Source organism: Delphinapterus leucas, chromosome 14 (assembly GCF_059928025.1).
Source record: "Delphinapterus leucas isolate spDelLeu-1000000601 "Yukka" chromosome 14, BTC_Dleu_Yukka2, whole genome shotgun sequence".
Taxonomy (NCBI): domain Eukaryota; kingdom Metazoa; phylum Chordata; class Mammalia; order Artiodactyla; family Monodontidae; genus Delphinapterus; species Delphinapterus leucas.
This window is the reverse complement of record NC_143142.1, coordinates 69,096,312-69,116,945: the sequence shown is the minus strand read 5'-3', so window position 1 is coordinate 69,116,945 and position 20,634 is coordinate 69,096,312. Positions and strand designations below refer to the sequence as shown.

General features: G+C 35.5%; 1 protein-coding gene across 1 annotated transcript in view; it reads right to left on the bottom strand.

Moving 5' to 3' along the window:
- The window catches only part of DCC (DCC netrin 1 receptor), a 181,744-nt gene that overhangs the window by 126,170 nt on the left and 34,940 nt on the right, over window positions 1-20,634 (bottom strand). Inside the window, exon 5 of the mRNA XM_089894262.1 lies at window positions 16,274-16,468. Within this exon, the coding sequence (XP_089750388.1) occupies window positions 16,274-16,468 (195 nt within the window). The remainder of the gene's footprint in view (window positions 1-16,273; window positions 16,469-20,634) is intronic.

The window sequence follows — 20,634 nt, the reverse complement described above, 5'->3', positions numbered from 1 at the left end:
CCTGTGCTCCACAACGGGAGAGGCCACAACAGTGAGAGGTCCGCGTACCGCAAAAAAAAAAAAAAAAAAAATCATGAAAAATTTTGAAATGTTGTGAGCATTACCAAAACCTGACACAGAGACACAAAGTGAATAAATCCTGTTGGAAAAATGGCAACGATAGTCCTGCTCGATGCAGGGTTGCCGCAAAACTTCAACTTGTAAAAAGTGCAATGTCTACGAAGCACAAAAAATGAAGCACAATGAAACAAGGTATGCCTGTATACAAATTTGGTGTCTGAAGTTTAAGAAATCTATTCTCTCACAATTCTGAAGGCTAGACGTCTGAAAACACGGTGTCAGCTGGGCCACACTCCCCCGAGGCTCTAAGGGAGAATCTTTCCTTGCCTTTTGTAGCTCCTGGTGGCTGCCAGCATTCCTCCTGACTGCATCACTCTAATCTCTGCCTCTGTCTTCCATGACCTTCGACTCCTCTCTGTTTTTCCTCTGTGTGTCTTTTATAAGGACAACTCCTTGGATTTAGAGCCCATCTAACAATCTGGGAAAATATCTAGAGATTCTTAATTATATCCGCAAAACCCCTTTCCCCAAATTAGTCACATTCACAGGTTCTGGAGATTAGGAGGTGAACACATCTTTTGGGTGTCCCCATTCTAACTACTACACCTTAGAAAGTGGCATATGGAAGAAATCAGTAATTTCTAAAATGTCACTTCTCTGCTAATTGTTAAGAAGGCTATGTTGACAGACACTTAGGTGCTTGTAGAAAAAAATGATCCCTTGGCTCATAACACTATGGCTTCTCAGAAATACTATAGGCTACCAACACAGATATTTAATTTGTACTAATGAGAGAAATGGCTCACAGATGACGTGTAAGGGGGTGAAAGTCTACCTTACTGTAGGTCTGCTATAATTCGTATTTATACCAATTAACATACAATGGAGCAGTATAGAAATGCAACCCAACTCGCTGTATTTTCTTTTAATGATTTACAACACAATCTGTTATTTCTGAACTACATGGACATTTTTTTCTATTCTAATGAGACAGTAAAATGCTTAGTTTAGAGAAAAGCCATTCCTATTGAGTGAGTAGAAACTGTGATAACATGATATTTCCAAGCATGGTTAAAACGTTTTTCTAATTGAGACACAGATGTAGAGAACAAATGCATGGACACCAAGGGGGAAAAGCGGCGGGGGGTGGGGGGGTGGCGTGCTGAATTGGGAGATTGGGACTGACATATATACACTAATATGTATAAAATGGATAACTAATAAGAACCTGCTGTATAAAAAAATAAATAAAATTAAGTTAAAAAAAATTAATTCACGGAAAAAAACGTTTTTCTAAGATTTGGGCTGTGTATAACCAATGGTCCCTCCCAAATGACTGTGTTAATTAAATAAAATATGTAAGTAATTTACATATTGGATATTCTACCTGATTACTTGATTAACTGATACGCTTCAGGGTAGACAGTGCTAGACATAATAAACTGTAATCGACTACTGTCTTTAATTTGCTAATTTATCCGTACTTGCCTCATGACTAGTATAGGTCTTATTCTCCACATTTGTGCAATGGAATAGTGATCATTAAAACATACACCCACCCCGCCCCCACCCACACGTGGAGAACACCTGAAAAACAGAAATGTGCTGAGATGTACCATCTAATGAAATGATTTGCCACATTTTAAAGGTGAATTTTTAAAAATTCTTGACTAATAAATTTTATCTGACTCTTATCTGTCCCACACACATCTCTCTCCCCTACCACCACTCTCAGAACAATTAAATGCCCAGGCACAGTCCAAAGAAAGAGCAAGATTTATATCATCACCAGCCACTTGGATACAGGGAGGAAGACAGGATACAAAGTCTAGATGTCAGGATGGGTCAGGAGTCACTCAAATATGTATTGAGTCAGGACTCTTCAAAGTAACTAAGGGTATCAGAAGTTAGGCTCTGACTGTCTTTATCAGAATATCAGGAGCTTCACCTTGAGAAATTCTAGATATTGAACAAAGTATTTAAAGAGAACAAGCAAGGTGTAGGGCACAACTGCCCAGTGCTGGCTAGAATTAATTAAATAATAACGGTTAATCGCTTTTCTTTTTCACGGCTCAGGTTTTAGAAAAGATGTGACAGGGAGGAAAAGAACACTTACCAATAATTATGTTACACAGATAGTGAAATAGTGACTGTCTCCCATGACTAAACTGCATAATAAAAAGGCCAAGTCTGGGATTCAAAGACCACCACAATGTAGTTTCAGCTACTTTTTTAACCCTGTATCTCAATTCTCCCAGGATTTTTTTGAATACAGAATATTATTTTCTCATGATAATGGACATGTGACAGTGAAAAGAAAGGCCTGGTGGTGGTTAAGGCGTGTTGACGAGATAAATGATTTGCACACAAGTTCTAAGCATCTGAGATTCACTTAGTACCTCAACAAAATGACCGTTAAATATACAGCATAAACCCTTAGAAATATTTGGGAATAGGTGAATCCAAGAATGTTAAGAGTTTCAATTTTATTCCACTTCAAATTTATACTCAAGTTATCTCTATTCATTACTCCTGCTACTGCCTTAGAAGAACTTGCATTCATGGTTAAATTGCCCTATTCACTGGACCTTACACCTCCCTTGCTCTCCCTTGACTTTGAGTCTTGTACTTACTGTATCTTGTCTCCTCCCAGGAGAATGAATCCTATCTATCCTTATATCAAAATTCTCAAACAAAAATTTCTACCAAAATTCTTTTAACAACCTCATGTCTAAGTAACCTTCCAATCTACCAATGCAATTACTGTTCTTGTAGAAACCTTTGACCTCATTTATTCTTTTCAAGAAATATTTTTATATTTATCAAATAAGATTCTGGGAGCCTAGAATATGTCTGAGAACGTGCCTTATATTTCCTTTTTTTTTTTGAGGTATGTGGGCCTCTCACTGCTGTGGCCCCTCCCGCTGCGGGGCACAGGCTCCGGACACGCAGGCTCAACGGCCATGGCTCACAGGCCTAGCCGCTCCGCGGCATGTGGGATCTTCCCGGACTGGGGCACGAACCCGTGTCCCCTGCATCGGCAGGCGGACTCCCAACCACCGCGCCACCAGGGACGCCCATGCCTTATATTCCATATTATCTTCCACTATTTTCAACATGGTGTCTCACGCTTAACAGTCACCCAATAATTATACATAGTAACTTTCGCAAGAAATGATAAACAATTTAGTCTTTTAACACACCATCTACCATAAGAACTTTTTTTTTTAATTTAGCTTGCACTACCGTAAGGTCATCCATTTAGTATTTTGACTAATATTAACTAAATGATAAGAACAATTGAAAATACAACTATTACTCAGATAATAATTCATTATGTTATATTGAATTCATCTACTAAATGAATCTGTAAAGTAAAGCATCGAAACCTACTAAAGTGAATGTCAAAGAGATTATGAAGTACTAAGAAAACAAGAAGATACATTGTTCTTTGAACTCATTAGAGTTCATATTCCATCCACAAAATTTAGAGTATAGATACTAGGCAAATAGTATTGACAGGGAGAAATAATTCACAGCAAAGATAAGAGGTATATACAATCAAATCTGAGATAAACAATAGACATTCACATTTCCTAGAAACTCCTACTTAGAGCCCACTCATTACAACAGTCAGAATAAAATTATATTATAAAATTGCTGATATTAACTTGAGAATAAACATGAATTCCCTGTGTAAATAACAAAATTACAAAATAATAATAACAAGGTAAGTTGACTTTCTCCTAGAATGGCTTATACAGCATACAATATATAAATTTTCAATGATCTGTTCTGATCCTCCAGTCTGAAACACAGCTGGAGTTTATGTTCCCTATTGCTTCTTTGTACAGAAGACAGTTGTGGATAAAGAAGGGGTAAATCTACCTTTCCTTTGTTTTTCTTTACCATTAAATGACTTATTTCAATGGGATTTTGTGATCGGGCTTTTCAAACTTCACGTCCAAAATCATTCTCCATAATTCTTCTTACACTTTGCTTCAAAAAACACAAAGCAGAATTTTGTGAACCAACACCTATAATGTACTTCATTTCAAAATAATTAAATGTTTTCTCCATGGTGCTTATTCATTTTTTATTCGTGTATGTCAACTCTTCTAAAGGTGGCTAAAGTGCATTGATTTTTCTGATTTAAAATGTTTGCATGTCATAAACTCAAAGCTTCTATATTCCATGCATGAAGGTATTATTTTTGATTGGGGGGGGTGATGCTGAGGTTAACATTATAATTTACATTGTATTCACTGAACTCAGAGTGCACTCTGGGAGTCATAAATGTTAATTTCTCCACAGGCTAAGACCTATTTCTAATAGCACTCAAGTTAAATTTATTCTCCAAAGATACAATATGAAGGTTAGGAATCATTTTTAATGAGATCTGTGAAAGACATAAGAAAACAGATACAATGCAGTTTGGCATCCTTGGTACTCTTGAAAAGATAAAAATTTTGGCATACTGAAATAATAAAATAATTGTTTAATTGTTTACTAAAGGACTTCCAATTCTGATCAAGATGGATTAATAGAGACTAGATTTCCCCTTTTGCCTGGATCAACTTAAAAAAAAACAGATAAAATATATGAGACAACAGTTTTCATATTTTAGATATCAGGAAGATCAGGTCAGTGCTCTCTGCGAGAAGAGACACAAAGTGAGCCCATTGATTAGCCCAGCTTACTGCCTGGAGAAAGTTTCAAGGCTGCAGATGTGAAAGGGGAAACTCAAAGGAAGCCCAGTGGTCTCCCTGCATTGAAGACATAGATTTGGAAGTCTGAGATGACCAAAGCAACTGGAGTTTGTGGGGAAGAGTACCAGAGAAGAGAGAAATTCACAGAAGGAGAATTCTGGACATCTACAGAGGGTCTCTCTTAAATCTCCATCTGAGTACTTAGTGCATGCATATGAGGAAATTTCCCAAGCCTGGGGAGAGAACCACCCAATAGTAGAAAAGAAAAAAAAAAATCTTTGGTGCTCACCCAGGGCTAAGAAAAACTGGATTTCCACAAGCCAGATGGACAATCACGTAATTCATAGTATTTTGAGTAGAGTATTCAGAAGGTATCGCCTCAGTCGTAGGGTAAATTGGCCCTTTGCTATTATGTGGTACTAGTGTTCTTGTACCATGTAATGGTTTAAAAGCAGGCCTCAAAAGAATCAAAGTTGTTCCAAGTAACTTAATTGCATCCTAGAACAAAACTTAAGAATTTTTTTTTTTTTTTTTTTGCGGTTATGCGGGCCTCTCACTGTTGTGACCTCTCCCATTGCAGAGCACAGGCTCTGGACCCGCAGGCTCAGCGGCCGTGGCTCACGGGCCCAGCCGCTCCGCGGCATGTGGGATCTTCCCGGACTGGGGCACGAACCCACATCCCCTGCATTGGCAGGCGGACTCTCAACCACTGCGCCACCAGGGAAGCCCAAGAACATTTTAAAAAATATAAAAATCTCCAGCTTCCCACAAGATAAATGCAATGTGCAAAAAGCACACAAAAATTACCAAACATGCAGAAACTGGGAAAATACATTCCATATTGAGGAGGAAAATTAGTGAATAGAAACAGACTGAAGTAGTAGATGAAAACATGATTAAAGAGTTATTATTCCTATACTCTCTATGTTGAAGAAGGTAAAGACTGAGCGCATTAACTAAAATATGGAATATTTAAAAGACTCAAACCATCCTCTAGAGATGAACACTGCCATGAGTAATAAAAATATACTGGATGGGATAAGATTAAGATCAGATCAGCCATTTCAGGAAAACAACATAGTGGCTTTAAGGATATAGTTATAGAAACTATCCAAAATGAAACATACAGGGTAAAAAGAATGAAAAAAAAATGAACAAAGAATCAATGAGCTGTGATACAACCTAAAACACCATAACATATGTGTAATTGGAATCACCAATTGAGACTGGGAGAAAAAAATAAACTATTTGAAGAAATAGTGGCCAAAATATTTTTCAAATTCAATGAACCCGATAAACCCACTGATGCAAGAATCTCAACAGTCTCCAAGCAGAAGAAAGATAAATAAAACTACACAAAGACATAATATTAAAACTGTGTAAAATTGGTGGCCAAGAAAAAAATCTTCAAAGCAGCCATAAAAAAGACAAATCATGTACAGAGGTACAAAGGTATGGATGACTGCAGTAGTCTTATTGGAAACAAGGCAATGCAGGGAATAGTGAAGTAACATCATTAAAAATGCTGAAAGAAAAACATTGTTTACCTAGTATTCCATTTCCAGTGCAATGTATTTAAAAAGCAAAGGCAAACTGAAAACTTTCTTAGATGTACAAAAATAAAACATATAATCACCAGCATAATTCCATTACGAGAAATATTATGGAAGTGCTTCAGGAAGAAAACTACCAGTTGAAAATCCGGATTAACACAATTAAGATATAAAACACATCTTTTTCTTATTTTTTTAACCACTAAGGGATACCTCACTGTTTAAAGAAAAAGTAATAGCAATGTACTGTGAAGTGGTATAATATTTCTATAAGGTCAATAGAGATAAGTTAAAGATCCATACTATAAACTCTAAAGCAATCACTAAAAAAGCGAAAGAGCTAAAGCTAATGAGTCCATAAAGGATATATGATAAATGATTAAAAATACTTAATTCCAAAAAATGGCAAGAAAAAGAAGACAAAAGACAACAAATGCAACAAATAAAACACAAATAGCAAAATAGTAGATATAAACCCAACCATATCAATATGGTTAAATGTAAATGGCCCAAACACCTCAATTAAATGTCAGAGATTGTCATACTGGATAAGCAAACCAACAAAACAAGACCCAGCTATTGGGTTGGCCAAAAAGTTCGTTTGGACTTTTCTGTGAGATGTTATGGAAAACCCCAAACGAACTTTTTGGCCAACCCAATGTTGCTGCCAACAAGAAACCCACTTTGAAGACACAAATAGTTTGACAGTAAAATAGTAATGGAAAAATATATACCTTGCTAACACACAAACAAAAAATAGGCTGGAGTTGTTATATTAATAGACACAAAGTATATTTCAGAGCAAAGAATATTACCACTGATAAAGAGGTATAGCTCATAAATGATAAAGTGGTTAATTTATCAAAAGTATATAACAATCCTAAGTAACTGTGTGCCTGATAACAGAGCTTCAAATTACATGGGGCAGAAAATGACTTAACTAAAGGAAGAAATACTAATCCACAAGTATAAATGCTTCATCATACAATATATCCAGACATCTGTTTCTCTAGCTTTTCTCCCCAAGTCAGCCCTGAATCTGGCTCACAAGGTAACAGCTCTCAGACCTCCATGATTAAACTCTGGGACTCATGCCTGAATCTATAACTTGTGTTTGATCAGAAATTTTAGGACTGTGTCCTATCTCACTAGATCATATTATTCTGCTGTTGAATTGAAGAGATTTAACTTTGCCAGAATACCTTGTTTTTCCCTAGAGGAACTGGAACTTCCCCGAAGTAATGTCTCCTAGTGCAAGTCCTGATCAGGCTCAAAACTGATGCCAGTCTCCTTTCTCCAAGCTAAAGCAATCGATTTTTGCTGTTTATCACAATATTTGTCTGAGTGTGTTAACGTAACTCAACTTCATAAAAAAATTATCTTAAACTTTTCCTGTTTACTTTAGTTCTTTTGCTGTTTTTCCTCATTTAAAAAATTGGGATGATACTTGACACTAAAGTAATGGAGAAGATGAAGGAATAGACTGGTACTTGTAAAGTCCTTGGAAGAAATGCAGAGTAGTTGTCTGTAAACACTAGATGACATTATATACAATATATATAATATGTAATTTTATATATATATATATATATATATAATTTTTACTCCATTGAGAAGATATTTCCTTCTCTTGTTCCATAATACTATTCATCTATTGTAATAGATTCCAAATAGTCTTAGAAAACGCACTGGGTATAAGACAATGTATCTGCTTTGGATTTCAGGGAGTAAAAAGTGAGAAAAGAGTTACAAATAGAATGGTACGTATTATTAATGAATCACCCTGAGGCCGGCCTTAAACACTGCTGAAGAATGCCTGTAGGTTAAGAAGATGCTAACCTCAAAAAAAAAATCATAAAAAAATCAAATCCATTCTTCCTGATACATTCAGAGTAATGATCTCATAAAATGACCTTTTCTCTTCTGTCCTCACCCCTCTCTGGGCAACCAGTGCTCATGCTGAATGAATCAAACTCTCCCACTCAGGATCTTCTAATCAGCATTCTATTATAGCTGAAACCAGGAGTTTACGTTTTTTTGTCTTTCACACTGAATTGAATGTCACTGTGTCATTCACATTTTTGTTTCACATTAATTTTAGTAAATGAGTATGTTTTATAAAATTTCATGCATTTGATGAGTTATCTGAGTTTAAAATCCTGGAATCTTCAACTATTTAAAAAATTGTGTATGATATAATAGTCTATTTTTAGGTATAGAACACTATAACTTTCAAGGTTATAAAAACACACAATTCAAAGCCTGTGGAACTACATTATTTATATTTGCTAAACTACTGATGTACAAAACTATAATAAGAACAATGCCTTATTTATGTGTGCATAAAAGTTTTTAACTTTTAAAAACTTGCAAATGGCTATACTTTTATTACCTCAATTGAATCTCATAAAAAGCTTGTAAGGTAGCATACTTTACTACTATACAGATGAGAAAACTGAGGTTTACAGGGTCCCACAGTATGAGAATAAAAAGGTTACTGTGCCACGTATAACCAATAATTCATTGTTAGAGATCGAACTTAAACCTTCATTTGATATCACTGGATTATAAACAAATTTAATCACAAATGGAACCCATTTTCTTAATTAAAAAAAATTACTAAACAGTCCCAAGCAAAATATTTCCAGTTAGTGTTATAAAAAAGTATTTTTGATAATATTTAGACAATGAATTTACCTAAAAAAACCTAAATCTTTTAATTAAGGCAAAATTTTAATATTTTTGCAATGATCATGATGCAAAATTTAGTATTTATATCTCTTACGAAGACCAACTTCTCTACCTGTGTTAACTCTTTTCAATGTCTGTTAACTCTTTATACCACATAATAGGGAATAAAAGGTACTCTTATTCTGCATTTCCACTGAAATACTACAAGGCTGGAGTTCAAATGACTTTTCCAAGATTAAACATTATGGCAGAGACAAAAGTATGCATCTGAACCCATATTCAGAATTATATTCAATTCCATCTTTATTTACTTTTTAGCATTCTTAGACTATATTTATTAACACAAATAAGTGAAGTAGTGCCAAATATAATTCAGATGATAAATACACTTCCTAGAAACCGAGTTTATTTTTATCAAGAGTGTTCACCATAGCACCTGTCCAAAAATATTTAAAAAGGGACTATGAGTTTCCAGTTCTGCTATGATGGTATGAGCAGCCTTTAGCTCAACCATGCCACTGCTAACAACTATAAACTCTAAACAAAATACCAAAAAAAAAAAAAGAAAGGGAAAAACCTAAAAACCCAAACAGCATAATATCTGAGGGTGATATAAAAGTAAGCAGACTGTAAAATTAAGTAAGAACTTGGACAAGTCATGAAAGAGAAAACAGGCAAATAAAACAAAAACATAAAAAAAAGAGACAGAACAAACAGAAAATACAAATAAAATGATCAACCTAAATTCAACCATTCATATAATTACATTAAATTTTAATGGTCTAAAAGCTCCAGTTAAAAGGCAGAAATTTTCAGAGTTCATAAAATACCAACACCCAACTATATACTACCTACAAGAGAAAGACAAACGTTAAATACAAGACGCAAATTGAAAGTAATGGATTGAAAAAGATATACCATGTGAATTGTAAGTAAAGGAAGACTAGAGTTGCTATATTAATAACAGATAAAATCATCTTGAAGACAAAGAATGTTATCAGAAATAAAGAGAGACATTTATAATGCTAAATGAGGTGATTTACCAAGAAGACATAACAATTATAAATCTATACTGGCTTAACAATAGACTCTCAAAATAAATGAAGCAAAAAATTTGACGGAATTAAAGGGAGACATAGATGATTCTATGTTTATAAAAGGTGACTTTGATACTCAATCTTAGCAATTCACAAACTATTGATCAAAAATTTTAGTAAAGGCATGGATGATCTGAAAACACTATCAAAGACTTGATCTAACTGACATTTACAGAGCTCTATATCTAATAACTGCAGAATATTCATGATTTTCAAGTTCACATAGCACATTCAACAAAATTAACAGTATGTTGGTCCCTAAAACAAATCTCAAACATTTAAAAATAGTAAATTGGTGCAGCCACTATGGAGAACAGTATGGAGGTTCCTTAAAAAAACTAAAAATAGAATAACCATGTGATCCTGCAATCCCACTCCTGGGCATATATCCAGAAAAGACAAAAACTCTAATTTGGAAAGACACATGCACTGCAATGTTCATAGCAGCTCTTTTTACAATAGCCAAGACATGGAAGCAACCTAAGTGCCCATTGACAGATGAATGGATAAAGAAGAGGTGGTATATATACACAATGGAATATTACTCAGCCATAAACAAGAATGAAATAATGCCATTTGCAGCAACATGGATGGAACTAGCGATTAACATATAACTGAAGTAAGTTAGACAAAGACAAATATCATAACACTTATATGTGAAATCTAAAAAATGATATAAATGAACTTATTTACAAAGCAGAAATAGACTCACAGACATAGAAAACAAATTTACAGTTACCAAAGGAAATAGCAGGGCGGGGGGAGATAAATTAGGAGTTTGGGATTAACATATACACATTACTATATATAAAGTAAATAAACAACAAGGTCCTACTGTATAGCACAGGGATATTCAATATCTAGTAATAACCTATAATGGAAAAGAATCTGAAAAAGAATCTCTCTCTCTCTCTATATATATATGGATAACTGAATCACTTTGCTCTACACCTGAAACTAACACATTTTAAATTGCCTATACTTCAATAAAAAATGGTTAAAAAATAAAAAATTTTAAATGTAAAAAATAGTGATATCAGAGTATATTTTCTATCATGATAAAAATATTAAAAATCAATAATAATAAGATAACTAGGCAAACCCAAAATTGTAAAATTAAGCAACACAATAAGTCATAGGGCAAAAAGAAATCAAGGAAAAATTAGAAAATATTTTAAACTAAATGATAATGAATATCCAACATATAAAAGTTTGTGGAGGGCTTCCCTGGTGGCGCAGTGGTTGAGAGTCCGCCTGACAATGCAGGGGACACGGGTTCGTGCCCCGGTCCGGGAAGATCCCACATGCCGCGGCGCGGCTGGGCCCGTGAGCCATGGCCGCTGAGCCTGCGCGTCCGGAGCCTGTGCTCCGCAACGGGAGAGGCCACAACAGTGAGAGGCCCGCGTACCGCAAAAAAAAAAAAAAAAAAAAAAAAAGTTGTGGAATGCAAGTAAAGTGGTGCTTAGGGAAACACCGATAGCTTAAAATGCCTACATTACGAGGTTCTACCTTAAGAAATTACAAATAGAAGTGCAAATTATGACTTAAGTATAAGAAAGAAAATAGTCAAGAGCAAATATAAAAGAAAAAAGATAGATGGTAGAAACAATCATTAATGTTAAAAGCTCTTTCTTTGACAAGATCAACAAAATTGATAAACCCCTACCTAGACTGATTACAAAAAAGAAAGAGAACATAAATCATTAATATCAGAAATGTAAAAGCAGTTATCACCACAGATTACCACAAACAGTAAGAGAATATCATGAACGAATAACTCTATGCCAACAAATGTGACAAAATAAAATAGATTTCATGAAAAAATTAACTTGCCAAAATCAATACAAGAAAAAATTAAAAATATGAAAATACCTGTATATGTTAAAGAAATTTAATTCATTTCAAAAGCCTTCCCGAATGGAAATCTCAGATACACATGGTTTTGTTAGTGAATTCTATCAAATACTCAAGAAATAAAAAATATCAATTTTACACTAACTTTTTCAGTTATAGAAAAAGCAAATTGTTCAAATAATTTTATGAGGCTGGTATAAGCTTAGTTTTAAAAAAGAACTGGAAAAAGTCGCTAAATGAATAGAAATTCATCGACAAATGTACTTATGAATATAGGCAAAAAAATCCTTAATAACTGTTAACCAATTAAATCCTGCAATATAAGAATGGATATTTACCCTTCAAAAATCAATCAATATAATTAATGATATTAAAAAAAAATGAAAGGAGGGCAAATATATGACCATTTCATGAGACAGAAAATTATTTCACAAAAATTCAACAAATAAGCATGATAACATTCCCATAAAACTAGGAATAGTAGAAAACTACCTCAATGTGATAACAGACACCTATGAACAACCTACAACTAACACTAACGTCCTTGCTGGGCTGTACCCCCAGGCCTACAAGCCCTGCATCTGCATAGTGTCAAGACCGAAGAAAGAGCCCAGAGTCAGCAGCAGAGACACCAATGAACAAGGGAGCTTACACTTCTGAAGCAAGGTCCTGGAGTGACAACCACCCATGTTTGGGCAGATGGCAGGCAGGACATGGCGGCAGTCTTCGCTCCCGGGAGTGAAGTGGAGATTACCAGTTATAGGGGAATTGACCTCAGGTGAGCTCATTAGCTACCAGGGAAACCAGTAGAGGGGCACGCCTCTCACGGCCCCTTTGATAAGAACAATCACCAGCTGGGGCCTGGGGCAAGTGCATAGGAAGGTCAGTCTTGGGTTTCGGGTTTAGGTGAAACAGGCACTGGTGGGGCTGGGGATGGACAGAGAGCAAGAGAACAGCCATCTTGAGTGGCCTGACCATACGTCCTATTTTATGTTTCCCCTAAGATTAGGAACAAAGTAAAGATGCCTGCTTTCACTATTTCTATTCAACATTTTACTGAAGATCTTCATCTTTGCAAGAAAGAAAGAGAAAGAAATAAAAGGCAGGAAGATCAGAAAATAAGTATAAAACTGTTCCCATTTTCATATGATATGCTCATTTAAATGGAAAATCTCAGAGCATCTATAAAAATACTAGTAGAACAAATAGTTGAATTTAACAGGTCTTAGGATACCAAGGTTAACCAAGGTTTGTTTGCAGCAAACAGCTGGAAAATAAATTTAAAGAATAATTCATATATATATGTTTTAGGACTTAATCTAACAAAAATATTCAAAAACTCAAGACCTTTACATTGAAAACTATAAAATATTGCTGAGAGAAATTAAACAAGAAATTCAAAAATACACAGTATATTGTTTGAGAACTAACTCAATAAAGCTCTTTTCAAAACTCAACAAATTGTACACTTTATATATGCACAGTTCGTTATCTATAAAAATACCTCCACAAAGATAAAAAGATAAAGTGATTGATGGATAGATTGATCAATAGACTGGTAGACAGTAAATATTAAGTTTTTTTAAAAAAGGAACCTGATTTCAAATTAATTTTGCTAAACATTGCTAGAATTCAGATATTGTGCATCTATACCATGTGTATACACCAAACTTGGCATTAGGACTTTTGAATAAAAAGGAGGAAGATTTCAAAAGATTAATTATAAACATCTAATAGTACAAACATTGGTTAATGAAACTCTATGCTGCACTAGGTAAGCTTTGTTTTGTTTTGTTTTAAATCAGGCAATATTTGATACTGTTCAAAATGGTGGTGTATTTCTAGTCCTGATGCAGGTCACAGTACCTGGTGTCTAAATAGTGAGTTACTATGCTGACAAACAAAATGCTATTTGGAACTTCTCATCTCTCACCAAAGAAAAGAGGAGGTTTATTGGTCAGTTACAAACCACATAGCTTTTTATAGTCTAAAATACAATCGTGATACTTGCAGTTATGGCTGACCCTATGCTTAAAAGTATTACAACTTTACTTAATTCATTTTTAATTCTATAACTGTCATACTGTTCTTAAATCATATCATCCCCTTTTGTCTATTATATATAAAACGTCTAGATTAATAGCTTTAAAATTGTACTTGAAATACCTTTTCAAAAAGATACTATAAAAACTGATACACCTATTTTAATGTTCAGCAGAACAAATGAAATATTGATGTTTTCTTTGTAGAGTTCAAATGTGAACTTGATTGAATCCTTTATCTTTATAAAAATTAGAACTTAAGATATGTTTAACATGCATTTGGCCAATCAGTGGAAATTCATGTTGAAAAAATACCGGTTTATTTGCATAACCATGAGGATACTGGAACAATAATAAAACACTATTTTTTTTTCTTTTTTTTTGCGGTACGCAGGCCTCTCACTGTTGTGGCCTCTCCCATTGCGAGCACAGGCTCCGGACGCGCGGGCCCAGCGGCCATGGCTCACGGGCCCAGCCGCTCCATGGCATGTGGGATCTTCCTGGACTGGGGCACGAACCCGTGTCCCCTGCATTGGCAGGCAGACTCTCAACCACTGCACCACCAGGGAAGCCCAATAAAACACTATTTTATATTTTATGTTAAGACATGGTACTATGTTAAAAGAGTTTCAGTAGAATTTAAATACTTATGTACATATACATGTGTGCATTTAGTGGGAGAGTGGGTGGGTGTCTTTCCAGATAAAGTGCATACTCATGATTATCTATCATTGAGACAGGGTCCTAGCTCATTTTACCTTTATCAGCGTTCCCAGCTCTTTAAAACATACCTTACGATGGGAAATTTATTTTTTAAGCATTTGGAAAGATTTGCCAAATGCCTCAACTTTACTAGACTTGGAAACTCATGGTAGCGTGTCTTTGTAATAAAGAGCATCATTATCAAAAGCACATGGTGAAACAATGCAGTTTTCCTTCATGACTTCATTCTGAGTTTGCATCACAACCTCATTGCCGGAGAGCCTGTGTACTGCCACGGGAATCTCTCTCTTTGGTGTGTGGCATCAAGATGAACTGTCAGAGATGGTGTAGTATACTGAATAATGGATAAATGAGAGTCCCCTGACATAAGTTTGATAGCCATAAAATATGAATTTTGTGATTGCCTCTGCATTCAAACTCAGGGACTGACTGAGAGAATATTATTTCCAAATGCCAAGCTAACTAAAATTGTGGAGATTTGCAGAAGGTGCTTCTCTTATTAGTGTTTGAAGAAATTATAGAGAGAATGGGTCAGTGCAATTTTCCTCTTGGAGTGATAAAACCTTTTCTTGCTACTGCATTTTAGCTATTCAAATTCAAATCAGGCTTTTCATCACAAATGCTCAGTTTCTGAGAGATACTGCAAATAAGCAGCAATTCAATCAGGTTGCCTTTTCACTGAGAAGGTCACTGTACTTCATTGCAAATAATATCGTGTTAAATCAACAGGTACAATCAACTTGCTTTTTGCATTATGATAATTGTTTAACTTATTGGCACGCTATATATGACATATATCCATTTTATTTCCCTCTGCTAATGATATAATCTCTTATTGCACTATGGAAAATCCAATGTAAAATGAATATGAAAATTTTGCACATGTTAACCCTCTCTGAATAAACAAAGTTTCAATGAATTCAGAAACATCACAATAGAAATATTGTATTCAGTAAAAGGAGGTTAAATACTGTAAGAGAAGTTGGATTGGGAGGCATCAGGAATATACGTAGAGAGGAGTTTGACTGCTCCAAGTTACTGTCTTGGTTGAAAATTCCTTTTTTAAAATCTTGTTGTTCTACAGTCATAATGAGATATCCATCAAGCTTTATCTATAAATACTAAGGGGGGAAAAAAGGTAATGTGACTAGATAATTCAAGGTTAAAGAAAAATTGACAGAATATCTTTCTAGGGAAAGAAAAAATTTGCTGACTTTCTTTCTGTAAGAATTATTAAGATTAGAAGTTTCCATTGACAGAGGAAAAAGCAAAATGTTCCAATGCACTTTTTCTATCTTTATGACACGCAGGCAGGGTACATACCAGGGCACACACTATTGTGTATCTGTCTAGATAAAATTCCCCAATTCAAAATCCAGACAGGGAAAATGTATGTGTGTATATAGGAGGGTGGGTGAGAGAGTTATGAATTAATATATGTTACAAATTGAAATCAACTTCCAAAGAACAATTTTCCAAGAAAGAAAATAATTTAAAATAAGTCATTTATTTTCCTTAAGAGAAGAAAAATCACAGCTACTCACCTAACCTCTCAATGGAATAATATCGCTGTTTACTGTCCACACGTACTGTCTCGGCATAAGGGCTCCCAACGCCATAACCGATGATGTAACCTCGCACCACAATATTTGGGTTCAAGGGAGGAGTCCAACTCATGATGATGCAGTTGGTCTGGGGCCTCACATGAAGAGAGCTTGGCTGGTCAGGGACTTGAGACTCTAGAATTCAAAAGGAGGACAACACCATGTTTCATAATACAACACAGAGCATGGTAAAAGGTCCCATTTAAACAAGACTTAATATCATGTTCCACAGACCCTCAAATGACGCACCACTTATTGCCCGAGTTCCTCCTTGTATTAGTTTATGATATGATTTCTATGTTTGATTTGACTTTCTCAGGATTTCTTAAACGCAAGAGGATACTGAATTCCCTCCAGAGGCACTGTAGCATCATATATCTTTTCTTCTAACACACTTTCTTCCTTGGGATTCTTTTTTTCTCATATATTTCTTCTTAGGTATCATTAATAAGGGGTGAAATCAACACAGATTTAAGAATAATAGAAAGGGAAATGAAATATCAAAAACTGTCTTGCCCAAGGATTATTTACTCTGATTTAACTAGAGAAGAAAATGAATGTAGCAGTCCTTTCTTAAGAAATTGTCAGGATAAAAAATTTAGGGCCATGATTTGCTCAGCATGAATAGGATGGTACTTGACCCATGGTTTATTGCATGTGCGAAAAGTGTATTTATTATTAAAGGAAAGGAGAGAGTGGCCCGGATTAAAGCCACACAGACTTTGGAGTGTGAAAATTGGCTTTAATACCAGGCTCTGTCATTTACTGGTTGTGTGTCCTCATCAAATTATTTATCTTCTCTGAGTTTACCTATTAATTAAACTGGCATTCCAAATACCGATTGACACAAAGCTTGAGCTCTGGAAGTAATCAAGAGAAGCATTCAAATTTTTACTGGATTCTCGCTAGATGTGAAACTTTAAAACCTTATTTATCCTCCCTAAGCCTCAGTTTCCTCATGTGCAGAATGAGGATAAGGATAGTAATGGCCTCATTTCGTGGTGTGGAGATTTAATAAAATTATGCACCAAAACACTCCAATTATGAGTAGCACCAACGGGCAGCAGCTACCAGAAAGAAAATGCACTCGCTACCCTGATATAATTTTTTTTAAAGAGACTGTGTTGAAAATTAATAAATTGGCCTTCTGATTTTTACATCACCATTCTTCCCTATGACCCTATCCCTAAAGAAATGAGGTATTTTCTGGACACTGATCATAATTCTATTAATAAATATTAGTAGAGTGCCTACTAGGTTTGAGGTATAAGGCTAGGTACCCATGACAATCACGTTATAGGAGAGAGTAAATATGGCAGACCTAAAACCCGTACTCTTGTTGTTTATAGTTTAATGGAAAAGACAGAAAAGTAAAAAGGCAGTTACAATATACTATGATATATATTTTTTTTTGTTTGTTTGTTTGTTTGTTTGCGGTATGCAGGCCTCTCACTGTTGTGGCCTCTCCTGTAGCGGAGCACTGGCTCCGGACGCGCAGGCTCAGCGGCCATGGCTCACGGGCCCAGTCGCTCCGCGGCATGTGGGATCTTCCCAGACGGGGGCACGAGCCCGTGTCCCCTGCATTGGCAGGCGGACTCTCAACCACTGTGCCACCAGGGAAGCCCTATGATATATATATTTTGATAGGTTTCATACAGGCACATGTAGCCTATTCTTTGAAAATCAAAGAAGTATTCTAGGAAGAAATTTAAGAAAGAATATACCCATGTAAACTTTAATAGTCCGTTAAGTGCTTTGCACAGTTCTTGGCAATTGATAAGTACTCAAAAATATTAGTGATTTAAACTGTATTCAAACTATTTGTGTTCATTATCTCTTTAATACTGAAAATCTCTGAAGGTAATACATGTCAAATTATGTAGGAGAGTTTGATGACTAAAGGTAATATTAAATTTTATTTTTCTCCTTCATGTAATGGCAAAAGATGATGCAATCTTCACCACCTTTATCCATCTTCAACACGCACACTTCTAGCTTAAGTGGTATATAGAAGCATGTTTTTTCTTGAAGCTTTTAAACTAGGTACGATACTAACAGCTTTTCAAAAGATGCTACATTCTAAAGGTGCTACGTCAACAACATTTTCTAAAGATGCTCTTTTTTTTTTCCTTGAAGATACCCATTTGTGAACAAAAGGGACAAGCTATTGTTTGCCCTGAAGATGCCTGAGATATAATACGCAAAGGTGTAAAAAAATCATCTCAAAATGTATATATAAATCTTAACAACAGAACACAATGTTTGTAAAGAACTTCCTACTATAAACCCTATGTAAAAGTAATAAAAAGATGAAAGGGATGGATTAATACTTTTCAACCCTATTGCCATGGAGGCTCTCCAGTGTCCTTGTAATGCAATGGGCTCTCCAATGAATTCTATTTGGCATATTTGAAGTTTTTGAAATAATTATTGAAATAGGATAATCTGCCTAATCTTATTTTTAGAAAAGGAACTAAATGTGATTCAGATTTTCTGCATTTATGACTTTTTCAAAATAATATGAAAGCCTAATGATTTGAATGACAATATTCAACATCTTTTAGAATAAAAAGAAAAAAGATTTTCAGAATAACTATTTCTCCATTTTTCTGCAAACCACAGAATATCTCCCCTGCAAGTTAGTTAAATTAATAACCATAAAATTACATCTATCAGAGCTTTAAGGGTACCACGGTAATGAATGCACGAACTGATTCTTGAAGAAGAGGGGCTGTCAGTACACAAGACTCATCTTTATTCTTCACTACATAAAAGGAGTTTCAATCCTAGATGCAAACCTCAAACTACTTTTTAACATGATAAAAAAATAAGGGTGTTGATACATAAGAGTATATGCTGCCTCCCATCTAAACATTTAATGCGTTCTTACAACCCAGTTAAGATAATTGGGCCAGGGACTTCCGTGGTGGTGTAGTGGTTAAGAATCCACCTGCTAATGCGGGCGACATGGGTTCTAGCCCTGATCCGGGAAGATCCCACATGCTGCGGAGCAAGTAAGCCCATGTGCCACAACTACTGAGCCTGTGCTCTAGAGCCTGTGCACCACAACTCCTGAGTCTGCACTCTAGAGCCTGTGCAAGCCACAACTACTGAGCCTGCATGACACAACTACTGAAGCCTGTGTGCCTAGAGCCCTTGCTCCGCAACAAGAGAAGCCTGTGCACCGCAATGAAAAGTAGCCCCTGCTCGCTGCAACTAGAGAAAGCCTGCGCCCAGCAATGAAGACCCAACGCAGACAAAAAAAAAAAAAAAAAAAAAAATCATTGGGCCAGACGGAATGGTGCCTGTTGACTATCAGACTTAAGTCATTCAAAATATATGGCCTCATCATAAAGATAACTGTGTTAGGAGATTGTTCATAATCTGGAATAGCCCATTTGTACCCACCTACTCACTTCTCAATATAAAGACAGAAACGACAATTTTCCTTTTATGCTACCTGCGTGAGTTTTGTCTAATGCAGCTGACCTTACAGATTGTGAAAGTGGTTACTACTGGAATGAACTATAAAACATTTAGAAAATCCGCTACTCAAGGTAAATAATGTAAGTACCCTTTGTTTGAAGGCCAAAACAAATTTGCTATTTAGAAGTACATGACAGATTTTATAAGTACCTCTAGGATAATGACTGCATATATAAAGCATAGAGAAGTAGTAAGGTAATTATTGAAATAACTTGAAAATAAAGAACATATCTTGCCTGAAATATCCAAATTAACAAGGCCGCAAATTTCTACCAGAGTCAAGATAACTAGGTTAACTGGCATTCCTGATTAGATTATGGAATTATGAATCCTGTCTTAGTTTGTTTCTAAAGAATATTTATTATTCTCTGAGTGATGATACGGAGTTTCGCTAATGAGTAATATTCACATATAGCACACTGGGAGTGTTACCAGACTAACCTCAGTGACATTTCAACAATTCCTGTGCATCTCCCATGCATCAGTCATAGTTCTAGGTACTGGGAATAGAGTTTTGAGGGAGATAAGACCAAAAAAATTAAGAATAAACAAACAAGGAAATCATGAGATCTTGGTAAGCTAGGACATAGGATATAACTGAATCACATACGTGACACATCAAGGAAGGTATCCCTGGAAGAGTCTAAGGTGAATGATCAGAGAGCCAGTCAAGTAGCCCTCAGGGTGGAAAGCTTTATAGACAGAAGGAATAACTATAGCAAAACCTCTAGAGCAAGAAGGAACTTAGTACTTGAAGAAACCAAAGAAGGTCACTGTGCTTGACCATAGACGGAAAATGAAGAGGATAAAAAGGG